Source organism: Protopterus annectens, chromosome 6.part0 (genome assembly GCF_019279795.1).
Source record: "Protopterus annectens isolate FY-2018-M chromosome 6.part0, PAN1.0, whole genome shotgun sequence".
In the NCBI taxonomy this organism is placed as follows: Eukaryota; Metazoa; Chordata; order Ceratodontiformes; family Protopteridae; genus Protopterus; species Protopterus annectens.
Genome location: NC_056737.1, coordinates 1,999,500,823 through 1,999,527,133, shown reverse-complemented (window position 1 = coordinate 1,999,527,133; position 26,311 = coordinate 1,999,500,823). Strand labels below are relative to the sequence as shown.

General features: G+C 35.6%; 1 protein-coding gene across 2 annotated transcripts in view; it reads left to right on the top strand.

The window, feature by feature from the left end:
- OSBPL6 (oxysterol binding protein like 6) overlaps positions 1–26,311 on the top strand; it is a 1,023,860-nt gene that overhangs the window by 369,340 nt on the left and 628,209 nt on the right. For both annotated transcript variants that reach the window (XM_044075314.1, XM_044075313.1), the window contains exon 4: positions 19,382–19,435. In XM_044075314.1, coding sequence (XP_043931249.1) covers positions 19,382–19,435 — 54 coding nt within the window. The remainder of the gene's footprint in view (positions 1–19,381; positions 19,436–26,311) is intronic.

The window sequence follows — 26,311 nt, the reverse complement described above, 5'->3', positions numbered from 1 at the left end:
CAGGGAACCATTTTGAGATACCTCCTTTGTTTTGCCATAAATATATAAAAAATATCCAAAACTGCATGCTACTGTCCTTATAGATTATATTTTTTTACAGTACATCTGTGTTCACCAAGCAGTTACTTTACAACTACTCACTAACCTTCTAGGAAACAAGAAAAAGAAAGATGAGTAAACTGAAACAGAATTAAAACACTTCTCCTTGTGACAGTTCCTAGACTTTCACTTTCAGCAATCACAAAACTGCATGGACTAAGTCCAAACATCTTAACTCCTTCTACATGGGCAACACAAACTTCAACAAAAAAGACCAGCACTAGGGATAAGATAAACTACGTTTTGCATCTTCTTCCAGACCAAAAGCACACAAGACCAGTTTCTTTTAAAAGAAATTCTCAGTTACTATTCAAAGACTGTCCCAACATTTAAATAATGCCATACAATCAGGTGACTCAAAACACCAAATTGTGTAGCATGTACTAAATATATAAAATAGTGAACATATCTTTTTTCTTTTTTTAACACCTTTACTGAAATATCACTTGTGATATAGGCACATTTACTTATATAAAAATAACCAAACTGTATTAACAAGTTAAAATTAACAAACATTGTTTGTCTTTTCGGCTTTTCCCGGTTAGGGGTCGCCACAACGTAACTCCGGTCCGCTAATGACTGGCAGTAGATTTTTTATGGTGCTGAGTTGCCAGCCCGTCGCCCAACCTTCAGCGAAGGCATGCCCATTTACGCATGTCTTTCAGAGGCCACTTGACTGCGGGGAGGACATGCAGACTCCACACAGGAGGCACTCCAGTCGTGAATCGAACCTCTTGCTGTGAGGCAACAACGCTACCGCTGTATCACCATGGCTAGAAAATTAACAAACATTGTGCTTTATATATATAGCTATATATCATATAACCTAAGCAACATTACATAAATTATTCAATTCCTGACCATTTTTAAGCAAGGAATATCTTTATTAAACTATCACTTATGACATAAACAATCATAAATTTATATAAATGAAAACAAACCACACTGACACAATCCTAGTTGCAAACATTTTATTTTACATCGCAAATCTTCTGATGCACTCCCAGTCCCAGTTGTAAACATTATGCATCACTTATAATCTAACCGATCATTTATAGTCAAACATTACATAGCTTATTTAAGTCCTGCTTTCTTTTAAACCTCATCCCTCCCCTGTATGTATTGTTCCCACAATTCTCATTTTTTCCTATGTAGTTTGCTTCTACCCTTTTCTAAAGATCTCAGTTGCACTTGTTTTATCTCTGTTACTATATTCGCTTCTAATATAGTTTGTTTAGATTTTGATTTCCATTTTCTAGTAATTGCTTTTTTGGCAGCCACCATAATTATAGAGACAGCAAGGCCTTACCATGTCTAGGCAATTCCAATTCTGTATAATAGCTCAGAATAATCATCTCCCTCGTCACACCAATCTGCCTACCCAGGATCTCCGACAGTACATCCCACAGGAAATCCTTAAAGTCCATCCTCTGACTGCACTCTCAGAAAATATGTTACCAATTACCTCTTTCCCCCCTGTCACACCTCCAACATTTGCTCACTACCTGAGGAAAAATTCTCTGGAGACTACTTGGGGCATAAAAATATCTATGCAAACATTTCCAAGCAAAAATCCTAAATCTTCTTGATTTTGTTACATATTTCAGAGACATACATATATCCTCCCATTGTTTCTTTATGAATTGCTTATTTAATCTCTCTAGTAGTCAAACGTGTATCTTAAATAAATATAGATCCTTTCTTATTGTTTTTAATCATAAATACAGCAATGTTCTTCTACTGCCATCTAGTGGTCAGACAAGCATTATGTTAATAAAATAGTATATAAAACCAGATTAGAGAGCATAAGATATTAAATCATAACAAATCAGTAAAACTCATTTAATCCTGGTATACACTTGTCTGCATAATCTATGTTTATTCTTTTTATCATATTTATTATGTTTAGCCCCAAGATTCTGAGCACCAAACATACATTTATAGATTCATTTATAGATAACATAGATATTCAAGGGCTGTTTCGCCTTATTTCCATTTACACCTTGCCAGTACCCTCCACCAGACAGCATCCCCTTTTTCCAGTAGACCTCGCCAGTCAATCCCAGAGTAAAGTTATGAAAATCCATCCAGTTGTCTAGGTTATGTTTAAAGAAAGATAGTGCTTAACACGTGGGGGAAGTTTTTTTCCATAGCTTCAGGAGGCATTGAGTTATAAACCTGACCCTCCTCCATGATTTATTTATCTGGTGGTAAAGGTTTAGGTCCCTCGTTATAGTACTGAACTTATGGTAATACAGAAAGTCTAGGACAACTGTGTCTCTATTGGCATGACAAGGATGACAGAAATCATACCTCTTAACGTCTTACAGCAAAACATCTGGACAAAGCCATAAATAATGGGGGGACAAAGGCCCAAAAATAGGGACGTTTTTTAAATATTGCTCTTATAAACTTAGAAAGTGGATAGAATAATAGGTCTTGCATTAATGTGAATTTTCTGAAGGATACAAAGTCTGAAATTCACATCTCTACCATTATTTTCTGATTTGGGTCCTCAATGATTTACCAGTGACTTGCCACAAAAAAAAAAACACAATTTTATGAGAAACAAAATAAAAATATGAGGCAAAAATCTGGACATTCTGCAAAAATCTAGACAGTTGAGAGGTACATGAGAAATCTCCTATCAAAGGTGTATAAGACATTGAATAAAGGGACAGCCCTTCCAGCATTTCTTGACAGCTCATTTTGGCCTTCAATCATTTTTGGTTAGATACCTTTGGGGGTTTTCTAATTGTTTGATATGTTTAGTGAGATACATCCTGAAGGAGATGTTGTACTTAATTGGTGTGATCAATACTGAGTATAAGGGAGTGATTACCTCTTTAGATGGTGATGACATTCCTGTGGCAATTATTTGGGCTAAATAAATGGATTTCCTGACAATCGCTGTCACATGATGGTCAAAAGGGAGGGGAATTGTAAACGCAAATTCTTAGGTCCCTTACTACATTTTTGTTTTGTTGTGCTACATTGTCTATACAGTGTGTCATGGGTAGTGTTTGTCTACAACAAGTGATGATACTATACTTTTTAGCATTTAGTTTGAGCCCATTTATTTGCTACACTAAGAGCTTACTATGAAGTGTCACAGGGTGGCTTAACAGCAACCTCCATTTTAAAGTAATTTCCAGATTTTGTCAGCTAGAAGTCTTGGCTGTAAGCTTGGATATCTGAGGAGCAAAGGCCACAAAAGAGTGGTCCTAGCACTGAGCCCTGAGGGACATCGCTGGTCACTTTAATATTTTCTGCAAAGTACACTGTGCAGTTTCTGTCTTTTAGCCACTTTGCTATACATCTTACTAAATACGGACTGATTTTTAAAGCATTTAGCATCTGTATGATGCCAGGATAGGATATAGTGTGGAAGACATTGGCCAGGTCAAGATATTCTGGGAGTACTACATGGCCAGCATCTGTAGCAGTTTTGAAAAAGTTTTCCAGATTCATTAGGCAGGATCTAGCTTTCACAAAGCCAAACATTATTTCAGTTACTAAATATCATCACAGTAGGTTTCTGTATGTTTAGATAAGGCATAACTCATCCTGCTGCACTTGATATCAAATAAATCTTCCCTGGTTCTAAATTTCATGGGGGTATGATATTTGCCTTATACAGACAGTTCTACACAATATAAAGCAAGCACCCATTCAGTCACACAGGGGATTAAATATCTGATCTTATACACATTATGTATATTTAAATAATAACAAGCAACTATGAGCTATGAACAACACACTTTTAATAAAAGACTTAGCACCTTGGCCAAAAGCCTTCTAAGAGTAAAAGACACTTAGCACATAACCATTTAAATACTTAATATGACCGAATTAAGAAATTAATTAAATAAAATATTTCCAATCGCACTCGTTATTAAGACCAAATGGTTCCAAAGTATTATTTTTAAAAATAAATAGTTTCTTTTTGTAATAACTTAGTCTTAATATCATCACATTCACTTACAAATAAATTAACTTTTTCCAGTACACACCCCATCAAGCAACATTATGTATATTTGCTTGCTTTTAAGCAAAACTGGTCTTCTGTGCTTTTGGTCTGGAAGAAGATGCATTAAATATTACTGTTTAGCATATCAATTGTCCTGGTGTTGGACTGTTCCTAAGACTTTCCAATGTTCCCAAACATGTTGTCTCTACCAGTAGTAAATTACAATTTTAATCCTTCACTTAAAATATAAACCCTTGAGTCTAGATAGAGTAGTAGCTGTCTGTATATGTGTCATTTATAAAATAAACTTCACAAACTTCTAAATCTGGTCTACAACTTCATTTGTTCTCTTTCTCTTGAAACCAAATTTGCTTCTACGATTACATTTCTGCATCAATTACAATATGGTCTTCCGATTTTTGCACATGCTTTCTACAAATATTATTCAGGTACAGGCTTCACAGAACAGAACCAGAATGTTTATACTTCTTTTTCTCTGTTTCTGAGAATACAATATCCCACTGTAGTTCCCCTGCCAAAATAAATCATATAGAGAATGTCACATAGTGTTTCCTGTTACTTGGTGATCTCTTGTGATACTTTTGCTCAGTGATAAGACTTGGCACTATAGCCAAAATATCTTTTTTCAAGCAATTGAAAGCAGACGCATTTTGCCTGCCATGCAGACTCTCTCTACTGCTACCAGTCCTGAGATCACTGTCTTACATCCTTCTATACTTGTAATGCTATATAAGTTACAAAATAACTCTCATCCTACAGCATCAGTTCGTCTCTTCCATACAGCATTGTGCCAAATGTTTAACAAGAGGCATGTATACCCCCTTTGCCCAAAATGTAGTTGCCTTAAATTGGAAGATTATGTAAAATACTTTTATACTTTAAGACTATGGACCATTTTCACAACCTGCCAGCACTGACTATGACTTAGGTGATACAAGTTCATTTAGTGGCTTTTAGGTGCATGCTTCAGCTGGCACAGGGGAAGCAGTGGTGCTGAGCTCACTTGCCTCTGTCAGGAGAGAGATGGTGTGCATGTCTCAGAGCACACAAGATGCACCATTTGCATGGTGCAGATAAAATAAACATGTACAGAATGCTTGTTCCAAGGAGGCAGAGATATTTGCTGACTTTGTTAATTATGGAGCTGTCTAACATTTTGGTACTGTTCTCTTTGCACTCCCTCCCCTCCACTCCTAGGGATACTTAACAAGCATACACAGGAGACAATAATGTTTAGGGTCTTTTAAGTAAACTCCTCAGTCCCCCAAACCACTGCATATGCAGCATTCCTGGAACCCAGTAACTGCCCTGGAGGAGCAAATGAGCCAAATGGCTGTAGCATAATGAGGGCCAAATGAGTCAGTAGGATACCCTTTACTTGCAAAACTGTGAGAAAGGTTTGCAACTCCAGTCCTTGAGTATGCTGAATAACCTGATCCGCTTGTAGTACCGATATAGCTCATTCCTCCGTTGTTAGCAACAGTATCTGCTGTACTAATTATGTTTGCCTCAGTGGAGCCCTATTCATTGATCTTAGTTAATCATTTCATTTGTATGACCACACTTCACTATGGGATGCCTGGGATTGATCACACGTGCTATGATTGTAATGAAACTAGTAAAGATTTACTTGACTCTTGTTTTGTTTGATGAAAGGCAGTATAAGTAGCAGGATCATGGGGCTGTGGGGGTAAGACAGCTTTCCCTTATTCCCAAGGTTGTGCGATCTTAAAGTCAGTGTATATAGAGATGTGGGAGTATGTGGGTGTGTGTGGGTGTTGTGTATTTTGGGGGGGGGGGTTCAAAATACTTGCCTGGGGCTTGATGCTAGCTGTCAGTTCTTATAAATACCAGAAGAAAAAAGTGCCTCGTCTACATCTGTTAACTTTGATTTTAATATTTCAGTCTTTTTGGCTTTGATGTGTGACAGCTCCAAGTTCTTCTCACTCACTGGCTCACGTGTAGAGCCAATAGGAGAAAGGATTGCTGGAGCTTATTACAGACAGAATGGAGTAATAGCAGACAAGTAATGGAGCACTAGTGTGTGGTCTTTTTAAGAAAAATAATGGTACCACACAGTAGATTGTGCAGAGTGTGAGTGTGAGAGTATGTGTGTGTGTGTGTGTGTGTGTGTGTGTGTGTGTGTGTGTGTGTGTGTGTGTGTGTGTGTGTGTGTGTGTCTGTGTGTCTGTGTGTGTGTGTGTCTGTGTGTCTGTGTGCACACTCACATAAGCTGTCTGATGGCATAGTTCTCAACTATCCTTGCTTTTGCAAACGTTGGGCAAATTGTTGTGAATTGCATCACTAAATAATGAAAATTATTTGAGTTTTAGAATTTATATCCTACAGAAAATGCTAGCTAATGCAAAGCTTGCTATTCTAGCAACTGTATAAGTGTGCAAGGGAAATGTTTAAAATCTGTTCCACGATTTTAGTCGGTTTCTGACTCTTGAGCCAAGCAGTTGAGTGGACAGAAGGGAATTGCAGTAGACTGTATTGTTCTGATATCTGTGAACTGAGCCACATTTCTGAGCCATTATTTATCTATTTATTGTTTCACTTGATTTCAAACTGATGTATGAGGCATACCATCATACAAGTGGCTGTAATTGATGGCCACTTGTGTGTGTGTGTGTGTGTGTGTGTGTGTGTGTGTGTGTGTGTGTGTGTGTGTGTGTGTGTGTGTGTGTGTGTGTGTGTGTGTGTGTGTGTGTGTGTGTGTGTGTGTGTGTGTGTGTGTGTGTGTGTGCGTGTGTGTGTGTGTTCAGTGGGCTTAGTTCTCAACTGATCCTGATTTTTGTTTCATGCTTGTTGTCTGTACTTCATAAAATGTGTGGTTTTATGACAAGGTCTTATGGAGTGCAGTCACTAATGAATGACAAACACATGCATTTCAGATAACATATCCTTCAAAAAATGCTTGCTTATGCAAAACCCATTATACTAGCAACATTCTAAGTACATAATAATATTTAAAATAGGTTGTTGTATTTGGTCAGTTACTTGATTGTAAGCAAACATCTGAAGTGTACACAGTCATATAGGGGCTGTAACTGACATCTCTCTGTGTGTATGTGTGTGTGTGTGTGTGTGTGTGTGTGTGTGTGTGTGTGTGTGTGTGTGTGTATATATATATATATATATATATATATATATATATATATATATATAGATACATACATACATACACATACACACACAGTTTCTACACCCCAGAGTAGTTGTGGTGTAAAGAAAGGAATCAGTAGTACACAGGAGCATCATCTTATGAGCTGTGTTCCTTGGGTATGTTCCTTGGTCTCCTTGTTTTGTTGGCTGTTGGTAGTGCGCTTTATTATTTATGAGTAATCTGGACAACTTGAAGTGTTTCCAGTTTAAATATTAACAGTTTAACTGTTTGAATGTATTTTTAATTTAGCTTGCTTTTTGCATGCACATTGTACATCAGTATTTGTTTGTCACTTAGTGCAGATGAGTAAGGCTATGAACTGTTAATGAGCTGCTTTCTGTAGTGCCAAGTTTGATTCCCTCCTCTTTCAGTTGTCTACTGTATGATTTTAACCAAATCATTTCACCAGTGAGAGCTGCTAGCCAGCCTTTGAAAACAGACATTTGCATCTAGTGAGCTGCCCCCAGGCTGTAAGCAAAAGTGTTACACATTGTCTTTTAATCTCTGCATCCTTCACATAACTGGTAACTATTGCTTCATTATATGTTGTTTGACTGTGAATCCCAACACATCTTTTGTAATTTAATGGCTCACCAGATGTTCTTTTAATAACTGTGTTGCTCACACCAGATTGTTTTCAGTATGATTTTTTTGTTTTTGTTTAGCAGATAGTCATCAATGTTCTTGCTGCAAAATGTGAAATAAACCTTTTTCATTAAATCAAATATCATTTATCATTATAAAGGTAAATAAGAAAATAGTTTGCACAGTGACAGGTCCACATACTGTTTTGTGGGGATTGAGAACAGACAGCCAAGTAATGTGTTATTTGTATAGCTGGAGATCTATGGTATATTACTCTGCCTAGGGCTACATGTTACTATGATCCAGCTCTGCTTATCCCTCCATACACAAATTCTTGTTTTTTTGTAATTGCATTAAAGTTTACATTGTGTACTGTTGATTTACTTTTTCCTTAATCTATAGTTCGTTGTAATTCCATTTACCAAAATATTATTGATCTCTGAACTACATAACAGATTGGTCAACAATGCTTTTTAGGGGGGGCATTAAGTCTTGGTTTATGATCTGTCTGGTTAACACATCTTCCGTAAAGATGTCAGTTTATTGTTCATACCAGGTAATATGTCATCTGGGGTCCCACACTTCTTCTTCCTACATTCTGTACTCTTTTCATTCTTTGTGAATTATTTTACTTCTGATTTGTCAATTCCTTTTCATCTGGTCTCTCAAACCTAAAAACTACTTTATGTGCTGCTGACCTAGTACGAACCTGATCATTACATAACATACCTGAGTAAAAAAAAAAAAGAATCCTGTCCCTTAGGATTGTAAAATGTCTGATTTTAGATTTCATTTTTTTCCATAATTACTTGTCTGGTGTGTCTTAATAAATATGGATATGCTGAATGAATGAAGCATGAGAAAAAAGAAGAAAAAGAAAACAGGATAACAAAAAAGTAAAATATTTAAAAATAAAAGTAGCCATTTTGTAAAGGTAAATCATCATCCAGTCCAATGATAAGGCTGTGCAGTGGTTCCCAGTATTGTCGAGTGGTGGTAGCTTTTTGTACAGTCTCAGAAGTCTGTATGGATTCATTACAGTTGGCATTTAGCTTTAATTCAAATAGAAATATGATACATTCTTTTCACACAAACGGTTATTCAAACTTGAACATTTCTTCCTGGTTTGCACAATGTCCAGTTGCAGATTGGCAAACACTGACATATCAACTTCTTCAAGGAAAAAGTCTTCTAATCTCTATGACATCTACGACGATTTTACCTCTGTCAATTAGTCTAGCAGACATGACCAGAATGGTTTGTAGGAAGTTGCTGTTAGAGTTTTTTTTAAGTTATTCTGTGATAACAGTCTAAAGAAATATTGTTTTTTTTATTATCTGTCAAAGCACTTTTCTTCATATTTGCTTTCAACTTGTATACTAAATTATCCAGACCAACTTTTGTATTCCAGGCTACTGTTAAACACAAACTTTTCAGTTTTTTCCTTTTTAGCTCTTATCTCAAATTTATGTATTTTTTCAACTAATTTGTAATGCTCTTTCTGCACACTTGTGATCTTATCAGCCAATTTGCATGTTGCAATTAATGTACTACCATTTTGACTTCCACTTCTTGTATTGCAATATCATGCTTGTTTATCTTTTACTCCAGTTGATCAACTTTAGTACTTAACTGATTCATCTTTTGTACTACTTCTTCAAGTTAATTCATCTATGAACACAGGAAGTAGCCCTTTTCCAAGTTTAACTGCAGAGTTTCTTGAAAATTTTTACTTACAAATAGTTCATTGTGTTAGCGGCTGCTGGGAATGTCCTGCAGCATGCATACAACTGGACAATTTGATCTTCTGTAACAACACAATTATCTTATGCCCAGACTCAAGGTTTTTTCTTAATATAATAACTCCATTTTTATTCAATTTTGGACACATAAATTATTCCAGCGTAACTTGTCACAAAACTTTGGCCTTATTAACTTTATTTCGAGAAGTATTACTTGTTTGTTCACCTAATTAAGAGGGGAAGGATTGCCAATCTTTCCATGTATGCGAGATGTACACTTTTGGTATGCAATAGAAATTATTATCCAAGAGAAGAGGTTGTGATGCCAACAGATTAAAGTTAGGTCATACCAAATTGACTTGTGCAGAAACAGTCTGCTGCAAAATTGCCCTAGCTTCTTGGTGTGAATGCCAAATGAACTGAAAATACTCAACAGCATATTAATGCTTAAGAAAAATCTAAAAGCCTATTTAGCCAAAGAAAAAAACTGTAATTGTTTGAAAAATGCAGACCGATGAATTCTACCTGCCATCACTAATGTTAATCATTCTGTCTCATTGGTTTTGCACACAATTCCTATTGAAAATAGAGCCGTTAAATCAACGTATGTATATGTTAAAATAATTCTGACATGCTAATCATTACAATAGCTATTTGGTTTGGTAGGGGTATTGAGCTACAAAAGAATGGCTATAATAATGGTTACGGACTTCTCAAGAGTATTATTACAGTATTATTACTAGCTGTACTACTAACACTCCATACCGTTATTAACTATCAACATCATGATATAATTTATCTGCGCAATCATACACTCTTCAAAGGATGTTTAGATACTTGAGAAATGGTAGAAACAGTATGCTTCAAAAAAGAGCTTTCTTCTGTAGGAAGACTAGTAGCCAATTCTCTCAGACTGTGCAGATGACAAAGCATAAACTTTCATATATCTGCCTGGTAATTAAGAATTCTGAAGGCTAAAGTAGATGAAATAGAAAACATTCTCTTATAGAATGTTCTACAATATCATTTTATATTAATTATATATTAATATATATAATATTATTTTATGTTTTTAGTATTTTTTCCTTCTGCACTGACTGACCATCTGCAATCACTTATTTTTAATACTACTTTGAACTGCAGTTCAATAAATGCATTCTTATTTCTTGTAACTATCATTTTTGTGTGTTCCATTATTTATATGCAGTATATTGTCAATTAATATCCTCTGCTGTCTATTTTCCATGTAGCTTGGTTTGTGGCTGAAAACGTACCAGTCAACCTACTTGGTTAACAAATGTAAGATTTACATGACAGAGTTCAAGGCAGTTTGTTTCAGAACCAGGAAGTGATGGTTTCTGTTTGGTAATTTAGAGACAAATGTGGTTATTTTATTATAACATTGTTGTAGTTTCAGTGACCCTGAGAAATATAGATTTGCAGAATAGGAGAAGGGTATAGTAGGGTTATTGGGAGATAAGTTGAGGCAGTGTTAGATCTAGCTCCTTCAGTGAGGAGTGATTCTGCTCTCTACAGCCTGGCCAGTTTGTGGTTTGTTTTCTTTATTATGTATGTGATATGGTGCCCAAATTTAAATTGGTCATCTGTGGTGACACCAAGTAGTTTAGCGTGGGAGACTAAGTCTACTTTTGTGTTATTTGTTGAGGTAATGATAAAGGGATATTTTTGTGCAGTATATTCTTTTGTTGTGAATAGCATCAGTTTCATTATCTTAAGGTTAAGGAGAAGATGAGAGTTAGTAAGCCAGATTTCTACGGAAGAAGATGTTTGCTGGATACTTTGTTATAGTTCGGTCAGGCTTTTAGATGTACAAAGAAGTGTGGTGCTATCTTCCTGTTATATGATTGTGGCATGTGAGGAAACAGTGTTTAGATCAAATGATTAATAGTTTGAACAAGAGTGGGCCTAATTTGGATCCTTGGGGGGGCTCTTACAGATGCGGGTTGGTATGGAGAGTAGCCATTTTGTCATTAAAATAAATATTAGTAAATTAAAAGATAACTCAGGGTGTTAGAAGGAAATATATTGAAATGCAAACTTAAACTTAAATTACAAGAAGATCCAAAGCCAGTGTCTGCAGAAACAAGTATTTATATTCAGTTTGAACTTGAGCTCGCCAACAGCAGCAGCACATAAGTAGTACTGCTGTAATGTTCTACGATGTAGCTTGTAGCTTACGCATCAGCTGCTGAAATGGTTGTCAATGATTTCAGCAATATCTGTATGCTGGGGTTAGCTTATTAATTAACAGTAAGAAGAACTAGAACATGTGTGTGTATATGTGTGTGTGTGTGCATGTGTGTGTATGTGTGTTTGTATGAGAGAGAGAGACAGACAGAAAGGATGCATGCATAGTCCACATTTAGTCATACTCATATTGTCTGTGAGATGTGGAACTTCCCTTAAGAGATCAGTGATGTGAGGATGTTTATCTGGCTGCTCCCTTCTGTGCTTTATAAAAAGACTTAAAAGTGTTGCCATCTCAAAGTGAGAGGTTGTATTTTGTAGTATGTAGTCAAAATAAAGTGATTTTTACTCCAAAGAATAGAAAGAAAAGTCTAAAGCAAAGTAAACAAAAAATAGTATTAACTCCCTCAGTGGTAATTACCTGTGGAAAATGGCATAAAGACCAGAGTCTGAGAGAATTCCCTGATCAGGATGACTTCAAAACAGGAGAGTAAGTCTCCTTAAAGCTTATACAGGCCGCTGATGCACTAATTACAGTATGGACTCTCATTTTGAAGAATACATCTAAGCAGCAAATGCAAGATAGAGTTAGGTAGAGGAAACATTACCCATTCACTTTGATGCCCTGCAGAAATTAGAAACTGAAAATAAAGAATTGAAAGAAAGATCCACAGCTGCAGAAGCGTGTTTAGAGACAATGGATGAGCAGCTAGTCAATCAAGAGGGCAGAGGAGGAGGAATAAATAATACTCAGTTAAGCTGCATACCAGAGAGGGGAGTAGCATATAGCTTATCTCAGTTTGTAACAGGGCAGCTGGTGCAGTGACTAGGAATGGAAGAAAAGGTTATCCACATAGAGCATGCCCATGAGATCTGTAAGCCCCAGAGAGCCAATTAAGCAAGCTGGGGTCATGTCTTTTTAGTGAGATTTGAAACATCTGCCATTCAGGAGTAGAACCTGTCAGCCCTGTGGAGACGGGGAATCAGCTGAAAGTGAATGGAGTGAGGGTGTTTGCAAAGCAGGACTAATCTGCAACCACAATATGGAAGTGGAATATGTTTCTTCTGGAAGCAAAGCACTGCATGCTGTAGCAGGTAAATTTAAACTCCGGTACCTGGCAACATTGAAGATATTTTTATTTTTTCCAATTGGGCACCAGAATGATTTTGGATACAGACAAAACAGCAACTGTCATAAGTGAGTACCAGCTTAATCTTGAAAGGGTGCAACAACAGTGTGAAGAATAGGCTGTTAAACAACTGGGGAAAGTATTAGCACAGTCTAACACAGCGAAGAGTAATACTAGATCCTTTGCCTATTTAAGGGAAGAATGACTGTGAGACAGAATATAGAATTCACAGCAGGAAATTGGACACGTGATAGGTAAAGACATCTCTGGTGACTTTGGACAATACTGATTCTAATGTCTGTTTGACTATAATAATCAGGTTGTTTGTAGGAGAAGAAAACATTATACTGCATAATTGCATCCTGCTATTTAGTGAGAGGATAGTGCAACAGCTTGAATTCAAGCAATTAAAATCACAGGAACTAGAAGTCTCACACCAAAGTGACCAGTGGCATGATGTAACTGGTAGATATCTGAGAGCACTATATCACTGAATTTCTAAAACACTTGTAGGAATAAAAATCCCAGTAACTTCATGTGTTATAGCAGACCTTTCCTTCCATTTTTATTGGCTCAGTGTGGGGAAAAGGTAAACGTATGAGTTATGTATGTGAGGAGAGGGTGGGTAGAAGTCACATACTCACCAAACTGCATTGTATTGTAGAGGTTCTGTTTTTATGCTGCATGTCTGAGAGGATATCTGTGTTCAGAAAGTTATACTGATGACATAATCAGAAGATGGCTTCACGACTGAACCCAGAGGGAAGCAACTAGTAAAACACATTATTGAGAAGCTGTTCTGTATGAAAACATAAATGTTAGTAGAAAGGAATTGCAGCTGACTGGACAATTAAAGGGATAAATATGAGTGCAGTGAAGCATTAATTAATATTACAGATTGGATGGAATTTGGAGAAAAAGGAAGTATCACAATGATTAATTGACACCTGTAATTCAGGGAGGGCAAATGTAGATTAAACTGGAAATATTAAAAATAGTCATGGAAAGAAGCTGATACCTTATTTAAGTATATTAAGTACAAAATGTGCATTAACAAAAACTAAAATGGGAATGAATACAGATTTACTGAAAATGTGAGCACTGACATTTTAAATAGAGAGAGAAAATCAATGTTGAATATCATGAACTAGTTAGTGAATTAGTAAAGCACCACACTATTTTTTTTTTTAATTTATTTTTATTTTTATTTTAGTTTGATTGTTTTATATGTGGACTGGTCATTTGACCCTTTTCAGCCAAAATTCTGAACTCAAAGGGGCAACAATAAATAGATGAGATACATACAAGTAATAATAAGGTATAATACAAAATCAGTTTAGTAGGTAGCACATATATATATATGGTTCTACCTGACTTAGTCGACAGTGTAGAACACCGACAACGGAATCCCGAGCTCCAGAAGATCGACAATGAAGAAGACCGACGCGAATCGCGAGTGCCAGAACATCGACAATGCAGAAGACCGACACGACGGATGACAACACCGACGCCGAGGATGCCGACATGGGAAAAGGCTGTGTGAGTATGCGGTAGTGACGGACGTTAGGGTGCGAGTCAGGTAAGTGTGGATATTGACGGTCTGTGGGGATAGGGGTGGGTTAAGTGAGTTAGGGTTAGGGAGTGGGTTAGGTAAGTGTGCGGTAGGGATAGACTTTGGGATGGGGCGGGTTAAGTGAGTTAGGGTTAGGGAGCGGGTTAGGTAAGTGTGCGGTAGGGATAGACTTTGGGTTAGGGGCGGGTTAAGTGAGTTAGGGTTAGGGAGCGGGTTAGGTACGTGTGCGATAGTGACGGACCTTAGGGTTAGGGTTGTTGATAGTTGTGTATGTAAGGTTTAGTGTGGGTTTGTAAGGATTTTGGTGTGCTTGTGTTGTGTGTGTGGTTTGTGGAATGGGGATATGTTTTGTTTTTTATTGTTGTTATTGTGGTGTGTGCAGTGTATGGGGTTTCGTGTTTGTGTACCGTCGGTTATTTCGTTGTCGGGTATGTGAGGTTTCGTGTTAATGCACTGTCGATTATGTGGTGTCGGTGATGTCGTTGTCGGTGTTGTGTGGTTTCGACTATGTCAGGTAGAACCATATATATATATATATATATATATATATACATATATATATATACATATATATATATATATATATATATATATATATATATATATATATATATATATATATATATATATATATATATATACATATATATATATATATATATATATATACATATATATGTATATATATATATATATATATATATATACATATATATACATATATATATATATATATATATATATATAAAATATATATATATATATATATATACACACACACACACACACACACACACACACACACATCAGTGTGATTTAGCAATTGAAAACTGAAGCATATAATATCTGTATCAGAATATACATCATCAATCTGTGTTAGAATGCACATTTGCAAATAGCAACATAATGCAATACATCTTTGCTCAAAATAGAGATACTGATTTTGGCAAATTAGCAATTTTCATCAGTTTAAGAAAAACTTAAAGATCATCTATTGAACAATAAACTGCCTCTGCAAGTATCACAATGGTTGACCCATTCACATCAAAAGCTCAAACATAATGTGTTAAAGATATTGCTATTCTCACATTCCTGCACAGACAGTTTATTACTAGGATTATGTATATTCTCATCTTTCTTACATGATATTTGATATTTAATTATGCCGTCCCGCTGAGATCTTATAAAATGTTTTTTTTCTTTATAATTTTTAAATAGTACTCAACTATATGTTGCCTATTTTAAAATGCATTCCTCCTGTGTTTGTAGTTAGTACTGTTTTCTATTGTGAAACATGTAAATGTGGAGCTTTTCTTCCCAGGCCTCAGATGAACTATTGCATGGTTCATTTGAACTATATTAATAAACAAATGCAAAGAAATACATACCCCTACCAGTGAAGTCTTCTCACCATGATCATAGAAGCATGAAAGTAGGAGCATGTGGCTTTATTTAATAGATTTTTTAATGTAATGGTATATCCAGGCAAAGTCTTTAGTTTTCTTAAATTTGTCTGTAGTTTATTCCAAGCGGCAGAGCCATGTTTAGAAAATGTTATTTCTTTCCTGACTGATTGGAAGCGGACTGTCTCTAAGAGAATAGGTTTGCTATCAGATGGGCAGTTTTGTCTTTAGTGTTCATCAAGAAGTGGTGGAGAAATAGAGATCAGCAACAGGATTAGATTGTCTCTACAAACAGCATGTCACCTGTAAAAATCATCAGTGGTCTTGATCCCACGTGGCAAGCAGATTGCCTGTAATGTGAGATTCAGACTCACCTTAGAAGCAGTTAAAACGTATATAGTTGTTTTACTGTTTGTCAAACTTGTTGTGTTAGCTGCTACGTGTTGGTGTTTCTTAAACTTTTTTTTGAAATCATCGACAGGTTATGACAAATTTTGTCAGAAAACTTAAAGGATGGAATGGATATAACAAAAAGCCAGATTTAAGGCAGAAACAAAAAAGATAGTAGGAAATTGTGTCCTGATAGAAGAGGTTAGTCGCACTTTCTATACAAGTGTACTGCCACTGAAGACAAGACAGCAAAGGGAAAAAGTGATTTATAAGTCACATTATATGCTGCTGGGGATATTGCATGAGAGGAGAAGAAAGGTTTAATTAAATTATATTGATCTGTGGACCATGACATGGGAGAAGGAGTTTTCTGTACCTGGAGATAAGTTACCAAGAAGGGTAGGAGGTGAGTGAATTTGTAGACGTATCAGAGATGTCATAACATGGGAAGTGATGGAGCTTATTGTCTGAATTTATAGAGGTGTTCAGCCAGAACCTGAAAATGGTCTGTCTGGATTACCCTTCTACACTCATTGATAAAGTAAAATAAACAAAGTAAGAAAGAAAGATACAAATAAATGAATGAATACAGAAATAAATAACTATATAAAATACCAACCACGTAATAATAAGTGAAGGGATGGGCCTTATAAGTCATGTTAAGTGTTGCCTGAGATATGACATGGGTGAAAGCAGTAAGACATGATAACAAGGAAAGTGGGGGGTGAGTACTGGTTATATCTGAATTTGTACAGTTACCATGGACATGGCAAGCAGTGGAAAGGACAGTAATTAAATTATACCACTACAGTAAACATGTAGTTGAAAAACATTGGAAATATAAAGCTAATTTTCATAGCTAAGGTGGGGTGAAGGGGGGTGGCTCCCCATGGAAAAGCTGTTTAAATAAATGTCCTTTGCATTTTTAGGAACTTGTGAGAGGGATTTTATTATTATTATTATTATTATTATTATTATTATTATTATTATTATTACTACTACTATTATTATAATAACATCTACTTGCTTGTGTGATGACCTTTTTTTGATTTCCCTTGATCCTCGTTTTGGGGGTTGGGGTTTGGGACACCTATTTGGAAACTGCCCAGAGCTCTACTTGACCTAGCTACAGGTCTACAAGTACCACAAGGGATTTCTGAAAATGAAGAATTGCTACTCACATAGGACAAATCCAATTCCAACAGTGAAGAACGTAGCTGAAGAAAAGAAAAAGACAAAGTCAGCATTACTTACTGGAATTGCTACACCTAGCAACTTCAGTCTCCTTGTATTCTGAGTGACCAAAGGTATAAAATAGCAAGATCTGCAAGGAGAAAATACAGTAATGGGGAATAAAAGCACCCATATAACTCCAATAGTATAGCAGCAGCAGAGATAAGAATTTGCAAACATACTTAAAATTTTAGTTATACAGGTAACACTATATGAACCAAAAAAGTATGTTATTTTGGATACTTTATGATTTTTTAAAGAGCACTGTAGGCAAAAATCAAAGATTAAAGCAATAATGATTTCATAAACTTTAACTGCACCCCAACTTAGGAATGTGAGCAGAAGAGGAAAGTCTCCCTTGAAAGTACAGTACTTTCTGGATCATGACAATTAGGGATGTGTATGTGTATTGGGGGAGTCATATGTGCACTGACCATACAGCTATGTACCACCAGTCCTCCCTACCCACCTTAGGTGTGTAGAATTAGGCAATGCTATACCACCAAGGAGAAAATATTCAAACCAGATGGTGCAGGTTTCACAACACTGCAGGAAATACTTCATCATTGCCAAGGAGGAACATTTTCTGAGATGGATAAGCACAAGTACAAAAATGAAATTTTATAATATCATAGACAAGGATAATCAGGAATAATCCTCTCATACTGTTTATACTTAGTGTAGTAGATCCATGGAATAAAGTAAAAATGCAAGGAAAAAGGCAAAAAGAGGGAAGTAGATCCATGGAATAAAGTAAAAATGCAAGGAAAAAGGCAAAAAGAGGGAATACTTCAATATGTGAATGTTTACTGAACCTACATACAGTCTACTACGTGCATATCTGGGAGATAATGAGCCTGTGTTTACATCCTCAAGTCATCCAAGCCTGATGGCTGCCACTGCTTCATAATTATACATAAATATTTGGGGTGGGCAGTTCATAGAGTGTAAGCTATAAAGATACCATTTCCATTTTAGGGATGAACTGTGATAGTCTATATCTTGAGCTCCATAGATTTAAAATGCACAAGAAAACCTCACCCTATACTGTACAATCACACCGAAAAAGAAAGTAGATGCATTGAGACCAAATTCATTGCCCCATGCCATTATGTACTCAAATGTGTCAGCAGCCTGTGTTTCATGCTGGTATTACACAGATGTAGTACAGATGTTATTAAAATTGCACCTCTTTCTCCCTAACTTTTAATAGAGTCTTTAAAGTTCTCTGTACTATAGTTCTTTGGCCTAATCTGATTTTTCCACTCATTACCTAAATCTCTGGATAATCTGATTTTTTCCTACTCATTCCTGAAAGTCTATGACCTACACTGGTCAAACTTAATTTCATGTCATGCATTTTGCAGCATTAATTTGATGAATGGTTATAAACATCATTTTAGCAATTAGAAACAGATTATTGGTCAGTTGTTTTAGATATTTCAACCACATCTTTGAATTGGCCCCACCCTGTATGCCACCACTCGTCACACAATTTTCAGTTATGCATCCCCTTATTTATTTCTGAATCCCAGCCTAGATGTTACATCTGATCCCTGTACACTTAAATAAGCTGGAATTAAAACTTGTGTTCTATTGCTTATCTTCTAAACTATTTTCTGAATCCTATAAAACAAAAGGTTGTACTGTTTATTTCTAGATGTTATATGAAATTAGTCCACTGGGTCTTTTTTTATGTCTTAATGCAGTTTAATCAAGTTAATTGTTCAATATCGCTTTATTGTAAAGCTTCATAAACACGTTATATTTTTAACATTCTTGCCTGATTATGTTTTAGGATGTTTGACATCAGATGTACTTCAGTGAGACTAACTTCTTTATTTTTGTCTTCCTGCAGCGCTTTTTTGTACTAGACAATGGAATTTTGAAGTACTCAAAGACACCCATTGAGGTAAGTTTTGACAAGGTATGAAGACACTCTAGCTTTAGGTTTATTATATTAAGCAAGTTTTGAGCCTAGAGATGCTAGAGGTGGTACGTGGGAGACCCTTCATTTGAATGCTCATAACTATCCGGGTATTAATGGAGTGGTTTCTATTGCACCCCTTCTTAAAATGAGATCTGCTAAATTATAGAATTATTTTTTGAAACTGAATTGTAATGTTATATTTTTTATTTATTCTGTATTTATGTGCATGAGATTGTTTTATATTATGTTGTTTAAATGCACCAATTTTAATCATTTATATGTTGTATCTCTTTAACAAGTTATCGGTAGTGATTGGGTGGGGGAGTTTAAAGACTTGGGGGGCAATTTTACAAGCTTTTGAATTTTCCTTGGTTGGCTCCTGCTTCACTGTACTTTTTGTGGTTAATAGCTGTTTTTTTTTTGTGCAGTACCATCCTGGATTTGGAGTTACAAGTTTTGAAAAACATTGAAATAAACTTTTATGAGTATTTAATGACCTATTGGTATACTTTTAATAAAGATGCTGCTAATGTATGATAATATTGTTGAACAGATATTATCTTAGTGAGGTCCATGAGACCAGCACACTGCATGGTATATTTCTATACAATACAAAAGCATGTACTAGCTACACCAGTGGAAAGAAAATGATACCACAAACTATTAGTTTGCTAAGTAAAGCACAGCTTGTTTCATTTTGATATAGTGAGTTAGAACTGCCACAGAATTATAAAGTAATATTTAATTACCGACTTACTGTGTATAAAATACTATCATTATCCTTTTTAGCATGGTACCTTCGTCCTCTTACAAAAATGTACTCCAGGATTTCCTGAAGATTATACTGCACTCTTTCACAGAAAAAAAGACACACAATTTAAGTGTTTATCCACAGTGAAATGTTTTAGAGAGAGAGAGAGAGAGACAAACAAATTACTTTTCTTCTCTAAAAGTGGATTTCAAAGTCAGTTCTTAAATGTGTTAATCGTAAAAGGCAGTTTCATATGTTTCTTAGGAACAGAGCTCTGTTTAGTTGAAATGATTGTCGTTACATATTCAGTTGAATACACCAGTATAGTTGACAGTTTCAAAGTACCCCTGCCCCCTCCTTGTGCCAACAAACATAATACACTGGCCAGTAAACACAACCCCCAAACATACTTATACCAACTCCATGGTCGCACAAATATAAATATGAAAGAATTCTCCCTAAAGAAAGGAATCGGCATCAGTACATACTTAGAAGCCTCCCTGGCAGTGAGTTCCTATGGAAACAGTGATTTTAAGTTTAAATTTCACTGAGTTGTGCTTGATGAGTCAATATCTTGTTGAATTTACTCTCAACCAGCAGTAGGACAACCCTTCCTGGTGCATTTCTGTATACTAAAGTAGTGCAAATGTGATGCTATTTATTAATTTATGCATTTATTTTAGTAAATCTGAAATTTTAACTTGTCAGTCCCCTTTTCCTTAGAGGCCCAGAGTGAAAAGCTCCAGATGATTTAAATGCAATAAAAATAATACTTCCAGAGGGGTGATATATAGTAAAACCATTTCAAACAGCGCAGCCATAAATAGAAGTTATAAACTGACAATAAATGCAATTTATAATATGTGACTTTCACTGTTATTTACTTATTTACAGCGGCACCTGGATGGTATCTATCTGTACTATGGACTTTATGGATGGAACTTTATAACAACATTTGAACTGGCAACGTTATAGCGTTTATTGTCAGTTGGAGGTATTTGTACCAGAGATATTGATGCCATGTTTTTGTGTGATTTAATATTATCATTGGACTAACCAGAACACAACATTTTGGGCTATTATTGTGTTTTTGTGCACATTCATTAGTTTGGTATTAGATTTTTTGATTTTTTTGAATAACCCTCACCTGATTGCCAGGACTTGATATTGTTCTAAGGGTGTTTATCGATCTTATATAATGTTTTTGAATTTTGGCACACTGGAAAAGTATATAATACTACTGGAATATTAATATTGGGATGTCTGTTGATTTGAACCAGAACCTCAGTATATCAGGCATATGCCCTTCAGTCATAATAATTATTGGAGCTTAATAACATCATTATTATTATTATTTATGTCAGGGAGTTCTGAAATTTTGAAGTCAATATTTTGGTTGCATTAGACAGGGGAACAAATGTATAATTTGTTGGTATATCTTTATATTTATGCCTAACAACATATGTGGCTGGATGATTTATAAATTGATTTGCATTAATCTGTCAAGTTTGGCTGGCAAGTATTGGTGAATATCAGTACTGTAGGTTGTGATTTTTTTTGAATTTATAGTGAATTTGACATCAGAACATCATTATTGGTTTTCATATTTTACATTGTATGTACCACTATAGTTGGATTAAGGACTTATTACCAATAGTCCGTCTGTTTTTTTTTTTTTTTGGGCCAGGACTTGCTTGTGTGATTATATATAATATTTTTACATAATATTATTATATATTGTTTAGTGGTATTTGGGTAGGAACATGGATTTGGTTACTATACTACAGGGATTGTCTTGAGATAAATATAATTTACAGATCTTTGGTCTTACGGATCAAAGTGAAAATATGGGTAATAATTTGAGGGACCCTGATGACATTTGCAAGGATTTTTTTGGGAAGCTTACTAAAAGTATGACCTCACTCAGGACTAATGTGTGACATCTAAAATTATTTAGGGCGTACCAAGCAAAAAATATAACACCTAGGGGATTAAGAATCAGAACACATCCTTTTGTTAGTGTTTCTGATGATATATTGATGGAAGAATGGGTATCAGCTCAACAACAGGCCACTATGTCCTTTGTTAACGTTCTTTCCTCCTATTATGAATGCACCATAGATGCAAACACTATAGATATTAAACGGATATGTGAGGAAATTAAACCCTTTGATGGGCAGGGCCAATACAAATCATGTCTAACCAAACTTTCTAAAGATTTATTATCTTTGGAGAAAACACTGAAAAGTAAGAAATTACACAAATTAAAATGGGACTTGGCAGATTATGAATGGGGCAAACCATTTGGTCCCAAAAAATCTGTAAAATTTTCAGATGAGGAGTCCAGTACTGGTAAATTTAAGAAGAAAAGACCCAGATCTATTTTAAAGAGATCAAAAACAGACTACAGTAGTACCTCAGGAGAGGATTCAAACACCACAGAAATTGAACAAGTACTTACTCATGGCTCCCCAGCACATAAAAAATCCAAAAATGTGAATGACCCTTTAGGGTTAAGCAACACAGGGGTGGTAGAAAACATAGAAAAAGTGAAAAATGTGGAAACTTTATTACATGTCCTGATACCTCAATAAAAGATGTTCATAATGTGCACATCTCCCCTGTTGATCTCACTGAAGGTGAAATACAACTACTCTATAAAGGATTATCATATGTTCCCGGTTTCTTTGTTAATGAAGATACTGCTGTTAGTGATGTATTGGCCTTTTGTCGTTTACTAAATCTGAAACTATTTCTTGGTGAACAGGACAAGTCTAAAAAATGTACAGATTTTCGTTTTCGAAAATCACATTTTCATTCTCCTATGGATAAATATGTTTCAGTGTTCCAAGAGTCAGTCCTCAAAGATTTACACTTTAAACAACATGATTCACGCATGTTAGGCCATAATTTGTCAGAACAAGAGCAACAGGCTTTAGTAAAATTGAAAAATAATCCTAATATTGTCATCATTTCAGCAGACAAAGGAGTGGCAGTGGTAGTCATGGATATGCAGTACTATCTGGAGGAAAGCTTCAGGCAGTTACATGATGCTAGATATTATATGCTTATGCCACTGGATCCCACTATGCAGTTCAAGAAAGATATAGATTCATTCTTGGAACTTGCAGTAGATGAAGGAATTATTGATATGGTTACTAAAAGACAACTCACTGTGGATGATCCTCAGAAACAGATTCTTTATCTGTTACCTAAAATACACAAATGTTTGGAGAAACCACCAGGGAGGCCGATAGTATCTGGCAGGGGTTCCTCAACAGAACCCCTTTCAATGTTTTTAACACATCTGCAGCCGTTGTTAAAATGATTCGATCCAGATTAAAAGACACGATTGAATTTCTAAAAATTTTGTCTGAGTCACAGTTGGAACCAGGTTGGATAATCTGCACTTTAGATTTTACGGCCCTTTACATGAACATCCCTCACTGGGGTAGATTGGAAGCCTTACAATATTGGCTTGATAAAGTGGATATTTATCCACCCGGTTTCAACACATTATTAATCTGTATGGCCGAACATGTATTAACGAAAAATGTTTTCTATTTCCAAACAGACTGTTTTTTTTTTGCAAATACAGGGAACTGTGATGGGAGCTTCATTTGCCCCTATTTATGCAGACCTTTTTATGTGGTACTTGGAAGAACACCTTATCTATGATCCATTACATAACATCTATTTAGGGGACATGGATATATGGCGTAGGTACCTTGACGATTGTTGGCTGATTTGGAGGGGTGACACAACATACTTATTAGAATTTATTCAGTATTTAAATGATAATAAATAGAGCATGGAGTTTACTCTTAATATGCACCATCAGGAAATCCATTTTTTGGATGTTTGAATAACTAGGAACTCAAGACCATACACTTTCTAGACAGGTGTTCCGTAAGTACCCCCAGTATAATAGTCTATTACAAGCTACCAGTTTACACCCCCATCACATCATTAAAAATATACCTAAGTCCCAGTTTCTTAGAATTAGGAGAATATGTTCAGGTCATGATACCTATGAGTACCATCAACAGGACCTCATACACAGGTTTCGCAATCGGGGATATAAATCTGGTTATGTTAGGACAGCCAGTAACTGGGCAAGACAACAAAATAGAGTTGAACTATTAGAATATAAGGAGAAAACATGTACTGAGGAGAATGTTGTCAGGTTTGTGACAACCTTTGTTAGGAATATTAATGCCATTAGAAATGTTGTTAATGACAATTGGAATATTCTTTTGGCAAATCAGGAATTAGTCAAGATAGTAACATCTGAGTGTCATTTTTCATACCGAAGAGGCCATAATTTGGGCTCTTATTTCAACCATTAAAAAACTGGGCATACAATTACACATTTGGGCCAGCAACTAACATTAACAGGGGACAAACTGATTGGTTCTTTCCCCTGTGGGCACTGTTCATTCTGTATACACATGTTAAACTCTAAGGAATCTTCCAGCAAGAACACTAGTAGGGTGTATAACGTTAAATGTTTTGGGAATTGTGGGACTGATTGGATGGTCTATTTGGCCACCTGTTCTTGTTCCACCTTTTATGTGGGTCAGACGTCAAGACCATTCAGGATTAGAATGTCGGAGCATCTTAGTGATATTAGACCAATGCTCTATATAAACATGTGTTGAATCATAAAACAGCCAAATTTCGTTTCATGATCATTGATAAAATATGGGGGGATATATCCAATAAAATGGGATGGCATAGATTACTAAATAACAAAGAGAGGGTTTGAATTATTAAATTAGGTGGGCTTTTTACCCCTGGTTTGAATTTGTGAATTATTGGAATTCTGGTCGTATGTGTATTGTAGGACCCCTTGTTAGGGTATATGTGAATTTCAAGACACCGTGACTTTAAATACTTGTATAGCCTTAATTAATTAATGATGCTATATAAAGCTTTTTGAATTTGTCAGTGTTGTATCACTGAGGAAGGCCAAGATGCCGAAACCGGTCTGATTTAGATTTTTTGGTTATGCCACAATAAACGGATTTTTGGTTATGCCACAATAAACGGATTTATACTAACTCCTTGGTGCTGGCCTCTTTCTGACCTTGATATATGTTTTTTTGGCCTTTTGCACCTGCCTTACATGCGAGTATGTAGTGGTGAAATTACTGCTCAAATTCCCAGCTTACTCTGTCAAATGCTTTCTCTGTGTCAAGACCCACCAACAACAGTAGTATTTCCTTACATTCCTTCTTCCCTCTGGATTGTCACAGTTCCATTAATGTTGTCAAATGTTTAAACCCCATTCACAAAACTACATTGATCCATATCTATCAATTTTGTCAACACCTTTTCTATTCTTTTAGCTACTATAGACATAAACATTTATAATTGTGGTTTAAAATTGAAATAGGCCGATAAGATGCTAGGTCTGATGGGTCTTTACCGTCTTTAGGTATTAGAGCCACCACAGCTTTCCTCCAGAATGTTGTTACTGCCCCTAATTTTAAAATATTTTTAAAACCTTCCATATTGTTTTCACTTTATTCCCTCCTTGCTTCCAAACTTTCATAGGAATACCACCTATTCCTGGAGACTTTCCAGCAGATTGATTATACATCACAATTTTAGCTCATTTCCTCCTGTCTTAACTAATTGATGAGCTTCATCTACCTCTAACCTTGGCATACTTAAGTCTTCCATAAATATTTCCATGTGTGTTCATTCTTTATTCCACATTTATCTGCTTCATACAAATGTTTATAACATTTCCAAATATCTGCAATATGTATACAGGATCTCTGGTTATTTTTCTTATTATACATTCCCTACATTTGGCAACAAGTTATTGTGCTAAAAGTTTCTGTGCTCTGGAGTTATTATGAAAAAATCAGTTGCTTAACCACAATCCTTTGAAGCTTATGCATATTATTTAGCTACTCACTTATTTTCTCTTTAGCTCTATGCAATTGCACATCTTCTTATTGTATGAGATTCCCCTTATTCTGTAATACTTTAACCTTTGTCAACTTCTCTAAATAATTCTTGTTACTTTTTAACCATATCTTTTTTCTTTTATTTCTAACCTATTTTTAAACTCCACTTTCATTTTATCCCACTCG